The 21,717-nt window shown below is 44.0% G+C and overlaps 1 protein-coding gene across 2 annotated transcripts in view; it reads left to right on the top strand.

Moving 5' to 3' along the window:
• Positions 1 to 21,717, top strand: part of MGAT5 (mannosyl (alpha-1,6-)-glycoprotein beta-1,6-N-acetyl-glucosaminyltransferase) — a 333,468-nt gene that overhangs the window by 191,504 nt on the left and 120,247 nt on the right. For both annotated transcript variants that reach the window (XM_015566532.1, XM_006767746.2), the window contains 5 exons: positions 4,706 to 4,777; positions 6,662 to 6,823; positions 11,477 to 11,646; positions 14,641 to 14,775; positions 21,385 to 21,518. In XM_015566532.1, coding sequence (XP_015422018.1) covers positions 4,706 to 4,777; positions 6,662 to 6,823; positions 11,477 to 11,646; positions 14,641 to 14,775; positions 21,385 to 21,518 — 673 coding nt within the window. The remainder of the gene's footprint in view (positions 1 to 4,705; positions 4,778 to 6,661; positions 6,824 to 11,476; positions 11,647 to 14,640; positions 14,776 to 21,384; positions 21,519 to 21,717) is intronic.

Genomic DNA, 21,717 nt, shown 5'->3' with positions numbered 1-21,717 from the left:
AAGTCATTCCCAGTCATTCTGCTGTTAGGGTCAATTTGCATATTACCCTTTTATTATATAGGAGTGCCTGCCCAGCCGGGGTGAGGGGCTGATGGCTGTTTGCAGGCTGGCCACAGCACCTTCAGGGTGGGGGTCTCCACTGGGGTGCCTGGCCATCTTGGGTGAGGGGCTGAGGGCCATTTGCAGGCTGGCCAAAGTCCCTTCAGGGTAGGGGGTCCTGCTGGAGTACCTGGCCAGTCTTTGTGAGGGACTGAGGGCCGTTTTCAGGCTGGCTAAGCCCCCCAGTGGGGACTCTCACCTCATGAGGGTGTGGCCATCCTGGGTGAAGGGCTGATGGCTGTTTGCAGGCTGGCCACAGCCCCCAGCCTGCCAAGCTCCCAGTGGAGGCTGGCTGGAAGCAGGCATCTTGGATTTATTTATCTTCTATAATTGAAACTTTGTTGCCATGAGTGTTGGCCACATCCGGCTCAGGGCAGGCGGGAAGCTTGGCTTCCTCCATTGCCTGGGCAACCAAGCCTCCTGCTTGCTCCAGCTCTGTGGCTGCCAGCCACCATCTTGGTTGGGTTAATGTGCATATAGTCGCTCTGATTGGCTGGTGGGAGTGGCTTGGGCATAGCAAAGGTACGGTCAATTAGCATCTTTGTCTTTTATTAGTGTAGATAGGATTCCAGAGACCCTGACATACTGTGAACCTCAGTATGATTGGATGCTTATAAAATAGAACTCCTTTAGAAATTATTCTGTTAATGAATCCTTATTGTAAAAATCATAATATGCAGATTAGCACAAAGAAGGAAATGAAAAGCACCCTTAGCATCATCATCCAGAGATAATCTCAGACTTCTTCTCATGCATTTTTCTCATTTAGTTTTGATTGCATTTGACTCTGAAAAATACAGCATGAAACTATGTCACTGATCCATTAAAGCAAAAACACTTAACATTAATCATGAGACAAGAAGCCATAATAGAGTCTGATCATTATTCTTTCTGAAGAATTGAATTTTACTATAAAGAGTTATGCCAGTTACCTAAGTACTTGCATATATGTCAAATCTCCTCAACTTCTTGCTGTCATTTCACTGCATCTTTCCACCTTTAACTTCCAATTTGAGCTGTGTGCAGATCTACCAGCCTTTTTTCCCCTGTAGTGTAATGAATTGTCCACCACACAGACCTTGACCATGTGACCTACCTGAGCTCTGTTGAGGGATTTCAGTTCACGCTGCTGATGATTAAGCTGCAAAACCTTCTCAGATCAAAGAAGTTTAAATCATTGGGAGGAGGGGTGTCAAAATCAAATTGGTGAAATTTTTTACCTCCTCTCTCGAGAAAGCAATTTACGGGGCCCCCTTCCTGTTCTTAAGGTCTAGCCTGGCTGGTCTTTTTCTGTTTCTGCTGCCTCTTCATTTTGTTGCCTGAGGCCAGTGCACTAAAAAGGTCAGTTTCCATGGAAGGAGCTTTGTCTTCAAATCCAAGGTTATTAGAGTGGTGCTCCTCTCAATTGATTCTTGTGTGTGTTGCCAACTCGGATGGTTTTCAAGTCTTGGACTTACTGTGGTGATTTGTGGACTATTTTAAGGATATACAGTTCTGACCCTGGCAGAGGGGGCAAGACTGCCAGGCCCAGGAATCAGGCAGGGGTGGAATGGCCAGTGGTAGGGTCCAGCACCACAGCCCTGTGTGCCTGCACCGAGGGCAAATACACAATCCTGTCCCGGGGGGGGGGGGGGGGGCGGGGGGCCACAGGGGGGGGGGGGGGCACCGGGAGTCACAGTGGGGACAGTGTGGCCAAAGCAGCGGTGGAAGGAGGCAGTCCACAGGCTGGCCTAGGACATTAGTGGGGTTCTGAGACACAGGAGGAGAGGAGAGGATAAGCATGATTTGAAGTAGAAGAGCATCCAGATCAGGAAGGCAGTGAGCTCATGCTGGGGTCCAGCTTTCCTGGTAGGATGCTATGCTGGGATGAACACGTGTGAAAGCTGTCCAGGTACATCAGACAGGAGCCAGGGATTGGGAGGCTGAGTTATTAGCCTTGAGCCAGACATGCCCCGAGTGTTATGAGTGACTCTTATTTAGGAGGGAGTTGCTCATGGGAGGGCTGGTTCACGAGTGGAGTTAATGCCAGTGCTGGCTTCCTCCCCAGTCCTCGCCATCCTCTGAGGTTTCAGAAATAAATGCTCCCAACCCCCACCCCATGGAGACATTGGTTAATGTTTGATTTAATTATCTTCTCAACCAGTTATCCTATCACTGTGCTAAAACAACCACCTCAAAACTCACCTTCCTCATTCTGGGTCAAGGTGTTCATATCGGGCTTTTCTCCAGGACCATGAACATGTGACAGTGAGATTTCTTGCTAAAAGCTGAAATAGCCTGACTCCGCCTCTCATGCTTCCAGGCTGTCCTTGAAGCGGTCCAGAGCATTATCCAGTCATTTAGAGCAACAAGAACTGAGATAAATGACCAGCTTCAAAGAGGAATTAGAGCCTCAAGTATTCTGTAGGGAAGTCATATTTTAGAAGATCACCTTGGACTGTATTTTCATCAGAGCAAGTTTTGGAAGCTCCTTCTTAGGGCGGAAGAGTGAGGAGGGAATGTACTTCCCCTTACCCGGTATCTGATCTCACGAATGTCTCTCCTTGTGGTTGATCTTCTTTATTCACAGTTGTGTTTCATCTTTTATACCGACGTGTTGCTAAGTACATTAGTCACTCAGGATGAGGTTGGCTGTGATGTGTGCCCTTGCCTGTGCATCCTCGTCCTTCAGTGTGGGGTTGAAGGATTGCTCTGCAATCCATTCGACACCTTCATGTTATAAACATGCTTTATAGCAATGTTTCTTTGAGTCCATTTACAAAAATTTAACTTGAACTAAGTAAGCTTGTCTAGCCTAGCAACGCAAGGTCAGAGGTGTGCGGTGCTACCAGACTAACGGGCTTCATCCTCTTGCTCGCTTCTTTTCTGCTGGTTTTCCCTCATTTTTCTCATTTGTGGAGCTCCTGATATTGCTGTTCATGGTGATGTTGCTGTAAGGGCTCAGTAATTAGACATGGGCATCCAAAGCAAGTTAGTGTTTTCCTTTTTTATGAGAAAAACCATTTTAGCTTTTCTCCTGGGGAGTCCTTTGGAGCCTCTGGAGTCATTCATAAATGCAGTCAAGTTTAATTTTACTCTGCAAGAAGAAAAAGAGAAAATTGCACTTTTCCTATCCAGGGATTCCACCCTCCCCCAAGCTTCGCTGCCCTCTGCTTATCGCTTGCAGATCATTTGCAGGCAGCCGGTTGCCTGCAAACCACCCAGTTATTTTGGTCTTAGTACAAGCTGCCTTGCGTTAAGCACAGTTTCTAGGTCAGTGAAACTACTGTTTCCTGGAGAACCACCCACAGCTGGAAGACACCGTCTCGTTTGATGCTGCATTACTGGTGCCCAGGAGGCTGTGGCCTCACACATGCTCCTGCTTTCTCAGTGACCTTCCCAGGACATCCCGCCCTCCTGCTTTCGCTTTGTTTCTGTAGGTCCTCCTGGCCAGAGAAAACAATTATTTTCAATGGCCGCTTATTATTTATCTTTAATAATCTCATTATGTATTAGTATATGGGTGATATGCTATCTTAGAATTGTATGGCCAGGCTTGTTAATCCTCACCTTAAGGATATTTTCCCATTGCTTTTTTAGATGGAATGAAAAGGAAGGAGGGGTGGGGGGGAGGAGAGAGAGAGAGAGGAGAAAGACACATCGATTGATTGTCTCCTGTACCCAACAAGGGCCAGGGATGTGCCCTTGACCAGGAATTGAACCTGAGACCCTTCAGTGCTTGGGCAGGTGCGCTAACCATTGAGAAGCCCACCAGGGCTGTAAGGTCAGTTTTGACACAAGGTCAGACATCAATATGACCCAGTGCATTTTTTCTTTTTTCTTTACTAGAAATTGTGAATTCACCCAGTATTCTTTGGTAACCTTTGTTGAAGTGATTCCTATAAAACCTGGAGTTCTTCCTTTCTCTTTCTTCCTCCCCGCAGCTCTCTGAACTCTTGTGCATTGACAGAACAATCCATCTTCCAGAATGGCTCTCACAGAATCGTTGAGGGTTCTTTTTTCTTTTTCCTTTCATCTCTTTCTCCAATAGTTTTTACTATCTTATTCCTTATGATGGTCCGAAGTGAACAGCCAGAAAATGAGGGAAAGGCACGATCAATTAGCCTTAAACCATCAGCTGCATTCCTAATTCTGAGATAAATGACTGAGTCCTGTGGCTCAAATGTCAAGCGATTTCCCTTCCAGACATGCCGCAGCAGATAACAAACCATTCCTGTCCTTCTGCTAAATTGTCAGAGAGGCACCTCTCATTCTCATTCCCCGGAGGGAATGTTCAAGTCTTTTAACTTTCTGCTGTGAGACCCGCCTCTCCTGGTGTAGAAATGGGGGATTAAATGATTAAGGAATCAGTCCCTGTAAAGTACTGTGAAGGACAGATGTAACATGTAATCATATACTCCTTGGGGCCTTTGCTGATTAGGGTTTCGTCTGAGAGGGCACCTGTCTCTGGATTGCTGGCTAAAAGCATGGACTCTGACTAATAATAATAGCCTGCTTAGAGACAGTGCTCATGGTGTGTCCGGGACTGTGCTCAGTGTGTTTTATATACATTAATTCATTTCCAGATGAGCCAGCGTCCTTAGTGTCTCTGATTTATATTTTTCAGGTTGAAAATTGGTGTCCTCATTTACCTTGGAGAGCAAAGAATCCCTACGAGGAAGCTGATCATAATTCATTAGTAAGTGATTTTGGAAACCTTTTACTGGGCTTGCGATTTGTGTCTAATGCCAGTTGATACATGTGGCGTCTTCTAGAAATTCCAGCTGTGATCTGAAATAGCAGTAAACTGAAGAACCTCTACACCAGCGGTTCTCAACCTGTGGGTTGCGACCCCTTTGGGGATCGAACAACCTTTTCACAGGGGTAGCCTGACCATCGGAAAACACATATATAATTACATATTGTTTTTGTGATTAATCACTATGCTTTAATTATGTTCAATTTGTAACAATGAAATTGGGGGTCACCACAACATGAGGAACTGTATTAAAGGGTCGCGGCATTAGGAAGGTTGAGAACCACTGCTCTATACCCATCAGTCAACTCGTTAGCATCTATTTCTTGAGCCATTCTGCTAGGGTTCCTAAGTGACAGGCTAGTGCTGTGAATAACACCTTGTGGAGGCACCCTGTGACCTATGAGTGTGATGGTTGTAAAAGTGACCACACTTGTGTAAATGCTAGAACACAGACCCATGAAATTAATGAGGAAGTTGTGGTTTCAGCCTTCAGCCATGAGATACTGCAGAAAGTTGGAGCTGAATGGGTCAATGGGAGATAAAAGACATGCAATACTTTCAACAATAAAGATTTAAAGAAAAAATAAATAAAAATAAAATGACAAATGAGTTTATACTGTGTCAAGGAGATAAAGGTGTCTGATGTGAAAGGAGAAGGGCATGTATAAGAGTTCAGCATTTTTAGGGAGTAGAACATGCATAGTTCAGTGGGACAAGGCTTGGATATTTGAAGGTGAGATGGGGGAGGTAGCTTGGGGAACTGTGAAAGGTTTTATATGCCACATCACAAGCTTAAGTCTTCAGTGTTCAGATAGGGCTCTGCAAACTTTTTCTGTAAAAGGCCAGATGTTAATCTTCTCATCTTTGTAGGCCCTGAGGTCTCTGTCACAGCTACTCTGTTCTGACTTTGTAGCTCAGAGGGCAGCCATAGACAAGATTTCAACGAAAGGGCGTGGCTGCGTTCCAGTAGAAGTTCATGTACAAACTCAGGCAGTGAGGGGATTTGGCCCAAGGCCCATCGTTTAATCACCGGAATCAGGGGAAATTGTTGAGTCAGGGAGGGCCATGATCCAATAGATGAGTGTTTAAAATGAACTACAGTGACTGCTGAAAGTTGGATTCAGCATGTTTTAAATGTTACATGAAACAAATACTAGTGTTCTTATTTTTTCTGTTATTTTAATCACTGGTTCTATGCAGCTGTGTGACAAATATGTTCTTCCTGGCTTTTACATGACTCTGGCCTGAATTTTAAATTTTATTCAGTTGTGATCGGAAAATGTTCTTCCTGGCTCTTAAATTCTTTAGAAAGTAATGAACTTTCGTTTCTTTGGTCTGGGAAAAACTGGAAAAGGCGCATGTGCTTCCTTCCCTTCTTCACTGTGTGGACAGAGGAGGTCTCTGGCAGCCTTCACAACACCAGGTAGCCTGCTAAGAACTGACTTCCATTTTCCCAGGACCCTGCTGCCTGCAGTAGATTGAAATGGCCAATAAATTCAGGTGCAAAGAACTTCAAGGTACATCAAACATACTCATTATAAAAAAAAATGCATTTTAACATAGCTCAGGGCTTTGCAGTGACTGTGCTTTCTTTCCCAGTTTCTCTTTTTTAAAATGATGTCCCTTATGGCAGCTGAGCAGTCGGAGGCCTTTGCTTTGGTTTGCAGTCCCGGGACCTTAAAGAAAAGCTGCGCTGCCAAGACCCCCTTTTGAGCCCTGTATTTAATTGAGTAGCTCTTTCGAGTTTTCAGATGTCACCTCATGCAAACCATTATGCGTTCTGACTTCATTTTCTACTCCTTTCTATTAAATTTCTGTTTCTAGGCAGAAATTCGTACGGATTTTAATATTCTCTACAGCATGATGAAGAAGCATGAAGAGTTCCGGTGGATGAGGCTGCGCATCCGGCGCATGGCTGATGCGTGGATCCAAGCGATCAAGTCCCTAGCAGAAAAGCAGAATCTTGAAAAGAGAAAGAGGAAGAAAGTGAGTTTGTAATTAATTCCATTCGTTAGATGCCTGTTTTCTTTTAAAATTTGATTTGCTTGGAACCAAGACTAAGAAATGCCAGGCCTTCCTGCTGTTCCCTCCGGGTGAATCTGCTCAGCCGCTCGTACAACCATTTCTGGGTTTCCCTTTCCCCAGTCACATCGCCCCACTTAGCAGGGACCAGCACACATTTCTTGGGTGAATCCAAGCAGAATATCTGCCTGAAGGACTTTCGTTTGAATGATCTGACTGTCTCTTTCAGTGGTGTCAGGAAACTTAACCCTATTTTCTTTACTGAACACAAACAACCTTTTAGAACTTTCTATTACATCATTATGACAATTCCATATTTTTGGAGTTTGTTGGTTCTGGGGTTTGGGCAATGGTGAGTTCCATTGGTATTCTGTTTGGTGCTTCTGCTTACATGCTTGAGAGAGAGAGGAAATAAATTAAACTTGAGCCACTTTGTCCAAGTTTATGAGGAGATGCTTGGAAAACATCTAGAATACTCCTGAGCGTGGGAAATCCTATACCCTGTTAGAGACTTAGCAGCGGTGGCTTTAAGTGAACTGTTCTGATGATGAAAAACTGAGCAGAGTAAACTACATGTTCTTATATCTAAAATAAATTCGAACGAGCTTGGTATTATTCCTAATTTGACTCATTTGATATCCTCAAAAAGAAATACAGATAATGCCTCCAGATCCCAAGTTGCACTTTTTTAAAAAATATATTTTATTGATTTTTTACAGAGAGGAAGGGAGAGAGATAGAGAGTTAGAAACATCGATGAGAGAGAAACATCGATCAGCTGCCTCCTGCACATCTCCTACTAGGGTTATGCCTGCAACCCAGGTACATGCCCTTGACCGGAATCGAACCTGGGACCCTTCAGTCCGCAGGCCGACGCTCTATCCACTGAGCCAAACCGGTTTCGGCCCAAGTTGCACTTTGATGGGTCAGTTCTGCTTGGGGCCTTGAGTTCATGAGACATGGAGGAGCATGTGGTCAGAGGTCCAGGTGGGCTATAAAAGGAAGTAAAGTGTAATTTTATTTAATCCTATACAGTAACCTCCAGGATGTATTGTTAGGTGAAGAAATGTTAGGTGGAGAATAGTAAACATTATTTTAAAAGGGAAGAGAGAGTTTATATATGTACATCTATCCTCCATGTGTACATATAGATACATTCATATATACACACATATATAATGCTTATGTAATACACATACACACTTCTTGCTCATATTTTTTAAATGCTTAAAATGGTATATTTTATGTTATATGTAATTTACCACAATAAAAAAAATAATGTCAAATAAGGGGAGGGAAAGAATAACATAGAGACAACAGGTGTAGAAACCAGACTTCTCTGGATGTATCTCACTTTATAGATTTTATACAGGAATCTTCTATACTAACAAAAGAGTAATATGCTAATTAGACTGGGAGACCTTAGGGAGACTTCCAGACATCCTTCCGGACAAAGCTGGGGGCTTGGATGCCTGCAAACTGCCCTCAACTGGCCCTCAGACTGGCCACGCCCCCCAGCAGGGATCCCCACCTGATGGGGCATGGCCGGCCTGCAGACCACCCCAGGCCCCTCGCCCAGGCCAGCCCCGCCTCCCAAGGGGACCCCCACCCTGATCCAGGACCCTTTTCAGGGCAGACTAGCTGGCCCCCACCCATGCACCAGGTCTCTTTGTATACGAATAAAAGGATAATACGCTAATTAGACCAGGAGACCTTCTGGACAAAGCTATGGTGGCAGGGCCGAGACAGAGGTGGTTAGGGCCATCAGGCCAGGAGGGGGAGGGCATTTGGGTGTGATCACGCTGGGGGGAGTGGCATTTGGAGGTGAGCAGGCTGGCAGAGTAGGCAGTTGGGAGTGAGCAGGTCAGCAGGGGGGGCAGTTGGGGGTTATCAGGCTGGTGGCAGGGGGCAGTTGAGGCAAGCAGGCGGGTGGGAGGGTCAGTTGGGGACAAGCAGGCTGGCGGAGGGGCAGTTGGGGGCAAGCAGGTGAGCGGTTGGGAGTCAGTGGTCCCAGATTGTGAGAGGGATGCCTGACTGCCGGTTTAGGCCTGATCCCATCCCCCGAGGGTCCCAGATTGGAGAGGGCCAGACTGAGTGACACATCCCCCCATGCACGAATTTTGTGCACTGGGCCACTAGTCCTATATAATAAAAACCTAATATGCAAATCGACAGGTTAACGGGAGCGGGCAGGGACGGCGAGGGGGCGTCACCAGGCCAGCCAAAGTAGGTGCCAATGGGCAGAGAGAGGGGACAGCAATCAGGGGGCAGCGGCAACCAGTGGTGGCAGAGGGGTGATCGGGGGAGGTGGGCATAAGGCTGGCTAGTGCTGTCCCTCCATCAGCCCACCAGTTGCCTCTCACAGAGGGAGGCCAGAATGCGACTTGGGTAGCGGGCCTAAGCCATCAGTCAGACATCCCCTGAGGGCTCCCAGGCTGTGAGAGGGTGCAGGCTGATCTGAGGGACCCCCCCCCCCCCAGTGCATGAATTTTCGTGCACTGGGCCTCTAGTTTTACATAAGTGTAAAAATTTAATTACCAATAAATAGCAGTACTTGAATGAATATAAAACAAATGAACTCATTGCTTGTCCAGTTTTACTACAAATGTATAGAGATGGACTATTCTTGTTGACTAGAACACGGTAAGTTGAACGCTTCTCATGGGATATCACAAAGGACAAAAAAAATTTCAAAAATGTCTTTCCACAATTTTTTTAAATCATGTAGGAGGTGGTGGTGTTGATATTCTCACTCTGAATCAATTGTGTGTATTGGAATAAGGCAAGTAATTATGTGAGTGTCCTTGAGAAGTGGGGTTTGCAGTGTAGGGGAGAGGAAATAACAGATGTCAGATGGATAATCTTATGTAACGATACTATAATCCTGAGTTTGAATTGGAAAAACCAGTATGAACTCATGATTAGTTTTATCCTCAGGAAAAAGTAAATTTTCTAGCTGTGCCCACTGAAAGGCCTACGGGAAGTGACGATTGAGAGTGTGCTTATCACTGGCCTTTGATCTTTAAATACCATTCCCACTGAATGGTGTCAGAGCTTCTTAGAAAACTGGCTGATTAAGGTCTGTGGCAGGAGTTGTACATGATAAGGTTGAAACACCCTGTCTTATCAGAAAGTAAACTGTCAAAGACCAGCACTGTGTAAAAGAACTTAGAAGCCAACTGAATAGCTTCCTGTTGGCCAAGATGAGACAATGTGATAATCAGAATAACAACTACAATTATTACAACACAGCAAATAAACTTATAGCCATACTTTTACAATGATGTGTGCCTCTGTGTGTGTGTGTAAGTCCTCTTTGGGTCATTGTTAGAGAACACTAAAGAACATTTTTTTAAAAACTGCTAAATAAAGGGAAAGACTGAAGTATTTACCAGGCTTTTTTTTTTTTATGTAAGCTGTATTTTAGGGTACCCAAGTAGCTGGTTGATATGAGATAGTTTCTCTTACAGAAGCATTCCCACTAATAAGTGCAGAAGGAATGAGCCAGTATCACCATTCTGCCACCCCTCATGGATGAATGATCATCAGTAGCTGCTAACATCACAAAACAGACGTTCCCACCCCTGAAAGGAAGTAGACGGCACCACCTATGAAGTAGTGTTGCTAGAAAAACTAAATATGGATTTAATCCTGTCTGTAGATCTAGTTACTAATTTTCCACGAAGAAAAGAGAGAGACTACTGGAAATACAACCCAGTCTTTTTGACAAATAAATGACCAGCCCCTCAAACCCCCCTCTTTCCCCAAAGGCTGATGGGGCACTACTTTAGGTTAACACGTTAAGCGCACAATCAGTCACCGGTGACAAACACTATACTTTCTGTCCGGAAGACAAAACAGGTTGGGCGCTTAACCTGTTAAAGACGGCTAAGAAATACATGAGGCAATTACCGTTTATTTGACTTCTGACTAGAGCAGCTACACTTGAAAACATAAGGGACACTGAGGAGGTGTAAGAACCGCATGGAAACTAGATAATATTAAAGAATTAATAGCTGTTCGGGGGTGTTAGTGATGTTACGTTTTTTTAAGTGAAGGTTTGTTTTTTTTATAGATGAAAACATTTATAGAGGAAAAAATGAGGTCTGGACTTTACTTCAAGATAAGCTAGAGGGTTTGGGAGAAAATTAGGCTATACATTAAATAAAGTTTATCATGAGTTAATGATGATTGGAGTTACATGATGAGCACATGGCAATTAACTTTATTGTCAGGGCTGCCTTAGTATGTGTTTGGCATTTTCCATGTTAAAAGCATAAAATATTCTAGCTGTGAGGAAAAGCCCCATACTGTTAAAAGACATCTTATTGTCCTTACCCTCCTTTACTTTTGACTTTTCAAATACATCCTTTTTTTAAAAAGGATTATCTGTACCTCATTCTCATAGTTGCGGCAAGGATCGTTGTTTCTCTAAAACAACAATGAAAAATCATTTTCCTCCTTTCTTTTTACTTTTTTGAAAAACTGCTTACCCCACGTTGAGATGTCATTGAACGTAACCGTGGTGTTAACATTGGTTGCTCGCTTTTTCGTGTGTTACTGTGGAGTTGTGCTTGGTTTGGTGGAATCAGCGTTTGCCTCTTGTTTGTTTTCCCAGGTCCTGGTCCACCTGGGCCTCCTGACGAAGGAGTCTGGGTTCAAGATTGCGGAGACAGCGTTCAGCGGCGGCCCTCTTGGTGAATTAGTGCAGTGGAGTGATTTAATTACATCGCTGTACTTACTGGGCCATGACATTAGGATTTCAGCTTCGCTGGCTGAGCTCAAGGAGTAAGGAGATTACTTTTCAATTTTAAAGTCAGAATACAAAAAAAGAAATTGTAAACTCTTAAAGCCCTCTATTACTGTGTAATTTCTTGTGGAGGAAAATGAAAGTGATAATTCACTAAGCAGGAGATAAGAAGATTATTTTCAGGAGCTAAATACATACACTGTGAAAGGATAATATGTTTTCATTGTAGCTGCAGGCTCCAGAGGCTTCACAAATGAATGCCAGAAAATTCAAACCCAGGGCTTATTCGTTGCTATTGCAGGTGCTTCCAACATCTGCAGCACAAGACATTATTGGCCTGCCTAACTCCCTGTCTCTTGCTGAAATTTATACCATTCCCTGCTCAACATCAAGCTTTCAAAATCTTGAAACAGGGCAGGTTCCTGTTTATAATTTAATTTGGATAGAATGAGTTTCCTGAAAGCCCTGATCCAATCCTTTTTCAATTAGCCAATGTTCAGCTCTTAGTCTGTTAACTCTACCTGGGCTTTCCATTTCAGTGAAACTTGCTTGCAGTGCTGTGTCCTTCAGATGGACACAGCTGGCGAAGCAGGAACGCTTAGAACCCCTTCAGTCCTTTCAGATAACTGCCCACTGAGGTTTTCCCACCCAGCAGCCAAGTCATCATGATGCGATATGTCAAATGTTAGCAGAAGAAACACGTTGGATGGACATCTGTGTTCAGTGAATGTATCTCACCTGGCTCCTACTTTACTGTTTACTGTTAGGTCCAAGGCCCACACCTGACCAGTGCCAGTGTTGAGATGGAAGCACTATCAGTAAGATAATATCACTGTCATTTGTTAAATGACTTCCATTTTCTGAAACTGTGGGTAAGGGCTTCAATTACAGTGGTTTCCACAGTTATGACAACCATGATGACTATTAACAGCATCAGGTGCTAAGCGTTGTATATGTTTTCATCTTATTTAGTCCTTAGCACAAACCTGGAAGTAGGTGCTATTGCTTTATGCATTTGAAAGGTGAGGACACTGAGCTTCCAACTACAGATGGGTTGTTTGGGGTCCCATGGAGAATGTGTGGGAGAGCCAGGACTGGAGCTCTGTGTCTGGCCTCGGAGCCTATGCTTTCTGCGGCTGTACTGCCTTGCAGATAAACCCAAAGTCTTCTGAACCCTTAATCACCTTCTGTCCCTTCCGCACGCTGCCTTCTGGTGCCTCCCTCCTGCTTACGGTCAAGCACACTGGGCACCAACCTGTGAGGTGGATGCCTTCATGCAGTTAGCACTCGTTCCTCTAGTGCACTCTGTGGACTGGATCTTGGTAAGGGGTCGGCAGAGATGGCCAGGCAGCATGTGTTTATGGAGATGCCAGTCATTTGCTAATTATAATTAATGCATTACATAATAATTACACTAATTACAATGTGATTAGTTCTAATTGAGGTGCGGATGCTAGAATGTAAGCACGGGAAGTGAAGAAACTATGAATATTGTTCTTCACTGTTATTTAGCACATAGAAAAGTGCCTACCACATAGTGGGTACTCCTATTTACTGAGCAAATGAGTGAAAGGATGAGTAAGCTGATGAGTAAGTGGGTGGGTGGGTAAACAAATGGAACACTGTTGGAGCCCCAGGGATGGTGCTTTCGAGGGAAGTCAGGGAAGGCATATTGGGGGTCTGTCAGGCAAAGACTTTGTTTCGTGGTCAAGAGGAACGAAGATCTTTAAGCACTGGTGACAGGGACAGATGTATTTTATTTAAGAAGGTAATTGTGGAAATGGCATAGAGCAGTGGTTCCCAAACATTCCTGAACATTGGAACCTCTTGAGGACCTTTTAAGACTCCCAAGGCCCCGAGCAGATCTCAGATTAATTAAGTCACAACCTTTGGGGATAGGATGCAGGCATAAGTGTCTCTTGACGCCTTCAGGTTATTCCAATGTGCAGACAAGTTTGGGAACCACTGAATACAGCTGGATCAGGTGTCGGAAGCAGCAGCTCAGCAGGCTAAGTCTAGTCCTGCCTGGTTTGGGTGAAGTTTCATGGAAGCTGCACCTACTGTTTCTGTAGGGTCCATCGCTTCCATCCTACAGTGGCAGAGTGGAGTGGTTGCCACGGAGAAAATGTGGCCTTCAAAGATGAAAGTATTTACTAGCTGGCCCTTCACAAAAGAAATACTTGAATTCTTGGGAAGAAATTGTGTATCAGGCACCGAGCTGGGGAACAGGGTGCTGGAGGCAGTGGCAGTTTGGAGCTAAAGGGAAGAGTCCTGTTTAGGCTCCCATCCTTGGAAGTAGGATGTCCAGCCATAATTTGGTGAAGGATCATTGTGGGGTGTAGCAGGGATCAAAGGTTTCAATGATGACCCATTTCTAAGTGAGAGGTGACAAGCACGTTGGCTCGCCAAGTACAAGTGTGGGTTTGGATGGATGGGTGGGTGGGCAAAGGGTAATGCAGAATTGCAAACCGTAGTGCCAGTCTAGTCAGGAGGAACATTTTCACATAAGAGAAAAAAATTGGAAGCAGTACAAGACAGTATAGAAAGACGTTATTCTCAGAAATAGATCAGTAAGCGTTGGAATAGTAAGAAACGAACAGTCACTGAGTATGTAGCGTACATTGGGCACTTTCCATTCAGTACCTCGTTTAATCACAAAAGAACCCTGAGAGGTCGCTATACAATCTGGTTTCGTGGTGGTTCTGTTTGCTTGTTTGAGGATAAGGAAAGATTCTGAGGTTAAGTAACTGGTCTAAAGTCTCTCAGCTGCTGGATGGGGGAGACACACTCCGACCTGTATCTTCCTGGGCTTTGAAGGTTGTGTCTGTGCACCATTTGCTTTTGCAAGAGTCCAGGTCGGGGCTCTGGATGGGCCCTGGGGGGTGGGCAGAATTCAGATGAGCAGTGGATGGGGATGAGCCATGTCATTCTCCTGGTAAGGATTGTTGGATGTTCATTTGCCTATTAAAGTTAAGTATCATACCTTGAAGTAAATTGTTTTTCTTTTTTTCTCTCTTCTGCTCTTTCTCTAGAATAATGAAGAAGGTTGTAGGAAACCGATCTGGCTGCCCCACCGTAGGAGACAGAATCGTTGAGCTCATTTATATTGATATTGTGGGACTCGCTCAATTCAAGAAAACTCTCGGACCATCCTGGGTTCATTACCAGTAAGTGCCGCATGCTGTTCTTAGGTTTGCAGAGCTTTTTATTTATTTTTAAACAAGGGTTGAATGGTTGTAAGTAGAAAGAAGTGCATCAAATATCTTTTGAACCGTGTGGAGAGTGTTTCCCTTTCCTAATTGAAATTCAGATTCTCCACAGTGACTTTTTACTTTCAAGGGCTATTCATTATTTTCATTGATTTATGTTAAGAATAGAAAACAAGTATCCAACCTCCTTTTTACCATCCCTAATACTTAGCATTCCTCTCCCAGAATGCCCACAACAATCTCATCTGTTTAATCACATAGCAATTTCGATAAAATTAGGACAGTGTCATTACTTGTGTTTCTTAGGTTTGAGATAATGACTCATTCTCTCTGCTTTTCCCCATCAGTATTCTTGTCATTCTTGGAAGAGAAAGCCTGGGAATACCTGAATGCCAGGGTTTTGCACTTTTTAAGATCTGCCTTGTGCTTGGCATGCCCCACATGTGTGTGCTGCCCTGTGGCAGTCTTTATCATTTAGTGCAGCAGTTGCCAACCTTCCAGACCTCACGGACCACCAGTGATCCGCAGACCACCGGTTGGCGACCGCTGCTCCAAAGGTTTTCTTAAACCAGCAGTTGCCAACCTTTCGGACCTCACGGACCACCAGTGGTCCACGGACCACCAGTTGGCAACCGCTGGTTTAGTGGATGAGCTCGGGGTTCCCTGGTGTGGGGCTGGGGCCACGAGTTAGTATTTGAAACACTTTTACATGATACACAGCATAACACTAGATGACATTGAATTAGATAATGAAGTTTATTAATTTTTCAGTTTTCTTTCAGTCTTTCTGAAAAAAGGCTTAGTTTGGTGCTACTATTTCTCCAACACTACTTTTTTAAAAAAAATATATGTTTTTATTGATTGTTAGTGAGGAAGGGAGAGGGGGAGGGAGAAAGAGATAGAAACATCAGTGAGAGAGAAACATCCATTGGCTGCCTCCTGCATGCCCCCTACTGGTTGTATGCCTGCAACCCTGGCATGTGCCCTCACCAGGAATTGAACTGGTTACCTTTTGGTGCATGACAACTACGCTCAACCACTGAGCCACACCGTCAGGGCTCCAACACTACTCTTAACACTTGCATGCATTTTTAACAAAGTGTGAGAACCTGTGCCCTTGCCAGTGTGGCTCAGTTGGTTAGAGCATTGTCCTGTACACCGAAAGGTTGTGGGTTCGATTCCCGGTCAGGGCACATCCCCAGGTTGTGAGTTTGATCTCTAGTTGGGGTGCCTGCATGAGGCCACTGATCGATGTTTCTTTCTTGCATCAGTGTTTCTCTCTTTCACTTTGAGTTTAATACTTATTAAAGAACAATAGCATGCTTTTTTGTTGTCTTCCATTTATTGCAGTTGATACTGGCTTTTACTTAAGGTCTCAAAGTTTTCAATAAATTTTAAAAGGTGAATACATTTAAATAAACATTATACCCATTCTATAATGTCAGTGTTGCGTCAATTTGTTTAAAAATCATGAAGTTAGCACAAACTTTATCAGCAATAGTAAGTGTTGACTTGTTTAAACCAGCTTCCTAAGAGAACACTCTGAAAGTCTTTCAGTTAGAACGACTTGTAACCGCTGCCCCCACCATGTGTTCCTTTTCTGTTGATATTTGGTAAAGAGATGTTTTCATGTGTTCTTTTAACTTTTTCTTTTCTCTCTTTTTTTAAATTTTTTATTACAAAGGGTATTACATATGTGTCCATTTCCCCCCCCGCCCCGCCTTAGCATAATGCTCTCCAGTTCCATCCATGCCGTTGCAAATGGTAAGAGTTCCTTCCTTTTTAGAGCAGCATAGTATTCCATCGTGTAGATGTACCACAGTTTTCTAATCCATTCATCTACTGATGGGCACTTAGGCTGTTTCCTGTTCTTTTAACTTAACCAATACATCAATCACTTCTTTAATTCCGGTTAGTTTATAGTTTAATATCATTAGCTTTCATCTCTAAAATTATGTCAGACTGGAAGTCCTTTAGAATTGAAAGAAATGAAAATTTAAAATGTTAAGATTCTTCTCAGGAACACAGAGGGGAAGAAGGCACTTGCCGTGGAACTTCCTCGTGGTAGCAATGATTGTCTCACTGGGCAGAGGCATGCTCATGGGCAGAGGAGAGGGACTGTTTGAGAGAGACCCTGTGCTCTCATTGCCTTTGAATGTAGACTCATAAAATAGCAAGATAAAAATTTGGTTTGGGCCTGGGTCGCTCTCTACCTTTGTATCAGGTTTTTCCTGGTTTGGGGTTTGCATTTTCTTGAAATCTTCATGAATCCCAGGCCATCATATTTGTTCTCTGTTACATGGAAATAACCATCTCTTTTCTTGGTTAATGAGCTGTGTAAGTAAACACACTTTTTTTTTTCTTTTTAGTTACAACATTAAAAATAAAAGAAAGAAGGCAGTGCTGTTGTGCCCTGGCATTTTGCACATGGCAGGCACCTGATAAATGTGCAGCTGGAGTGGGCAACACGGGGATCCCTGGCCTCACATATCCTCACCATTAAGGAGGGCTGTTTGGATGGGAGTAATACCATTCTCAGTGGTAGTATTCAGTTCAATTAAAAAGGATGATTCCATTATTAAAAAGGCCACCGCTGATTGGTATTTGGTTCTTGTTGGATGACAGGACGCATGGCAGGGGGTTTATAGCAGAGGGTAATGTCTGTCCGTCCGTTAGTAAATCACATGTTAGTGCTGTTGGCGGGATGTCACTTAGTCACCAGGTTTCACCAGAAGGCCGAGCAGATCCTCTAAAGAGTTTCCCGCCCATTCCCTCCCCTTTTGAAGATCAAACTTGTCAGAGCCATCTGTATTCATCTTGGTCGATGGCAGATGATATGACTTCTATTCAGTGTACAGTTATCTTCTGATTTTTCATTTAGGGGCAAACCCTTGATTTGTATTGATCTTGGGACATACTGATCTTCAAAAATTCTGTCAAATTTATGTAAGGACCCAGGAAACTCAGTTAAATATTTCCTATATGCAACTAGTACACTGCTGGGTACTGCAAAACTCATGCAAATCAAATCTAAAACTAAAACAGTCTTCCTTCACAGCCCTGAGAACACACCCGATGCACATAGTCTAATTTATATTACGTTTTGCATCGAGCTCCACATTAGAAAGTAGGTCCTGGCAAGAAGGTTATGAGCTTCCATCCCATAATAGCGTGGCTTAGAGCAGAGAGAGTATTCCAGGAGCATTTGGCATGGCTGCAGGGAACCCTGCTCGAGGAGGCCAGCTGCTCGGCAGCGAGGCTGATATCTTTTGAAGCCATTAGTCTGTTTCTGATGCTACATACACACAAAAGGCATTAGAGGAAGGGTGTCAATATTAACTCACACAATTCCAACACAGATGCAGAACGTGATTGACAAGGAAAGCTATAATGTTAGCCTCCTCGGTTACAGACAGAGATCAGTCTCCGGCCTCTGGTTATAAAACAAACCCAGATAAGCTAAAAACAATAGGCATTTCCTAAATCAAAGCTTCAAGTATGAGGATGTAGAATCACAAGTACCTGAGACACGGGATCATCCATCCTATAGCCTTCCATGGGGAAGAAGCCCAGTATCAGAAGCGAACATCTAGGCACTTCTTCTTTTCTTTTCTTTTTTAATATGGAATGCCTCATGAATTTGCGTGTTGTCCTTGCACAGGGGCTATGCTAATCTTCTCTGTATTGCTCCAATTTCAGGATATGTGCTGCTGAAGCGAGCACTAGGCACTTTCTGACCTCCAGGCTTCCAGGAATCAGGCGACTGCCAGGCATCTCTACTCATTAGAGTTTATTTTAATTATCCAAATGAAAATAACACCAGTAAAACTCCAAGTTAAAAATAGAATGACAAGCCAGAGCCAGAGAGGAATGTAGACCATTTGAGTCAATTGCAAATAAGCGGAAGCAGCCAAAGCTTCAAGGCAAAGGACCCTTCGGACAGAGTGCCTGTTTGTCCCTGGGGTCAGGCACAGAGCGCTGTGGTCCCTGCATCCCAGCTCTGTGCCTGGGCAGCCAACCTTCCCCCGCCCCGCCTAGTGGTGTGTGTCCCTCCCTCTCTCGCAGCAACCTCCCCAGAGCTGCCACATCATCCCTCTGTCCCAGCACTGCCCTCTTCCTCAGAAGAAAACATACTGGCTCCAATAAGTGCCTTTTGCATCTTTATCTTAAAAGGGAGAGTGTAAGTTAAGACTTGGGAATGTTTTATAAAGAAGAGAGCTGCTCAAAGAGCAGGAAAAACAGGCGTGGATCAGTTCCTTGCATCCCTACCTTTTTCCTGAAGTGTGGACATCCATTTCTGTGTGCTTCTTGTCTGCCAGGCTGGTAACACGTTCTTGTGCCTGTTGTGGCAGTGGTCACTGTGATGATGGCCTATTCCTTGAGTCACACAGGAATCCAGGCAAGGAGGTGCTTTCTGTGGTCAGCTTATATTTCCCACCTGGTCACAGCCCGCCCTCTTCTACCTGCCTTTTCTTTTCCTTCTCTTTTCTTCCTTGTCTAGACTGGTGATGCTGATCTCTGATGAGAACATCATCTCACCAAAATGGCAATTTACTGTTGCTCTTCCTGGAACAACCAATCTGATAGTTGCACTTTTTTTCCTGAATCATACATTGATGTAAAAATGAAAAGTTGGGCTTTGGTTGGGTGGCTGTTTGTTGAAGTGTCATCTCATGCACCAAAAGGTCACAGGTTCAATTCCCCGTCAGGGTACATACCTAGGGTGTGGGATGAATCCTTGGTCGGGGCACATACAGGAGGCAACCAATCGATACTTCTCTCACAAAAGGAATGTTTCTCTCCCTCACCCTCTTCCTCCCTTCCTCTCTCTAAAATCAATAAACATATCCTCAGGTGAGGATTTTTTTTTTTAACTTGGAAGAATGAATTTCTTGAAAATGGAAAAGAGAAGAAACTGAATCAAATACTTAAAAATCATTGCCATCCTCTGATTCTAAAATATGGGCTTTAATCTTTATTTACTTCCACGCTTGTTGGTCCAGTAAGAGCTATTCAGAAGCAGTATTGATACATAACAACAGAAAACACTGCTATTTTTATAGGTCATTTATGAGCTAAATTTACATCTATGTTTTGAGAATTAGTAATGAAATAAATGTAACCAAAATCAATACATTCTGTTTCAGTATTGATTCTTTTCTTCTGATTGGTCATTCCATGCGCACCCTACAGCAGAGGTCAGCAGGCTTTTCTTGTAAGGGGCCAGATAGTAAATATTTTAGGCTTTTCTGGACGGATGGTCTCTATCTCTCCTCACTCCGCTATTATTGTGTGAAAGCAGCCACAAATAATGTACAAACAACTGGGTGTAGCTATATTAAAATAAAACTTTATTTTTGAATGCTAAAAATGGAATTTTATAAAATTTTCACGTCACAAACTATTCTGTTTATTGTTCAACTGAAGATGTAAAGATCATTCATAGCTTGAAGGCTAGTGCACAGCAAGCATTCTTCACTGCTCACATTCTGGAAACTGGGAGCCCAAGACAGGGTACGAGCATGGCCAAATGAGGGCTGTCTTCCAGGTCTCAGACTTCTTGAATTCTCACAGGATGGAAGGGGCTAGGGAGCAAACAATGTAGAGTTTCCTTTCATAAGGCCATTAATCCTATTCACAAGGGCTCTTCCCTCATGACCTAACCATCGCCCAACAGCCCCATCTGCTAATACCATCACCTTTTCGGGTTAGGATTTCAACACATAAATTTTGGGGGACACAAAGTATACATAGTGGCCTCTAAAAATGGCAGTTCTTTATTTCTTCAACAAGTGTCCTTAGGCACCACTGGCTGCTCAGCCTGCTGGGACACAGCAGTGAGCATGCACTCTGCAGTTCAGCTTTGGGGAACATTTACTCATCTCTCTCTTTTTTTATCCTCACCTGAGGAGGATATGTGTATTAATTTGAGAGAGAGAGAGGAAGAAAAACCAAAACATCAATGTGAGAGAGAAACATGAATCAGTTGCCTCCTGTATGCACCCCGACCAGGGATGGAACCCACACTGTTTTAGTGTATGGGATGATGCTCCCACCAACTGAGCGACCAGCCAGGGTGCGTTGGAGAACTTTATTTCATGGGTGTTTGAGTCATTCTCTGAAGTACATTGTGTCTGCTGCGTGATGTCCAAGTCGCATATGGAGTTGCTTGGTTACACGGATATTCTAAAACCTCTCAATGCCTGTCCAGTGGCATTTCCCATTTAAAGTATCTACTTTGGCTGATTTCTCTTAGTGGATAGAGCGTCGGCCTGTGGACTGAAGGGTCCCGGGTTTGATTCCGCTCAAGGGCACATGCCCGGGTTGTGGGCTCGATCCCCAATGGGGGCATGTAGGAGGCAGCCGATCAATGATTCTCTCTCATCGTTGATGTTTTTATCTCTCTCTCTCTCCCTCTCCCTTCCTCTCTGAAACCAATAAAAAAATATATATATATTTTAAAGTATCTGTCCCTTTCTGGCAGTGCCTGAAAAGAGGGGTTGGAGCTTTTACTTCTGGAACTTTGGGTCAAGGTTGCAGTTTTACCCACGGCGCTTTTTCTTGCAGGTGCATGCTGCGCGTCCTGGACTCTTTCGGCACCGAGCCGGAGTTTAACCATGCCAGCTACGCCCAGTCCAAAGGCCACAAGACCCCCTGGGGAAAGTGGAATCTGAACCCGCAGCAGTTTTACACCATGTTCCGTGAGTATTCCTGTCTCGCACCTGCGTTTTAGAATGCTGCCACAGACAAATGGGGAAAGAGAGTAGATGGCATGTATTTGAGCTTATGATCCCCAGGGCCCTGAGTTGTAGAAATACGTGCCTTGGGAATAATGGAATTTTTTCTTAATTACTATCAAAACGCCACTTAGAATAGTTCTGGAGAAAAATGTTTCCACAG

The sequence above is a fragment of the Myotis davidii genome, unplaced genomic scaffold, assembly GCF_000327345.1.
Source record: "Myotis davidii unplaced genomic scaffold, ASM32734v1 scaffold923, whole genome shotgun sequence".
NCBI classification, from domain to species: Eukaryota; Metazoa; Chordata; class Mammalia; order Chiroptera; family Vespertilionidae; genus Myotis; species Myotis davidii.
This window is presented reverse-complemented; position numbering and strand designations above follow the sequence as displayed.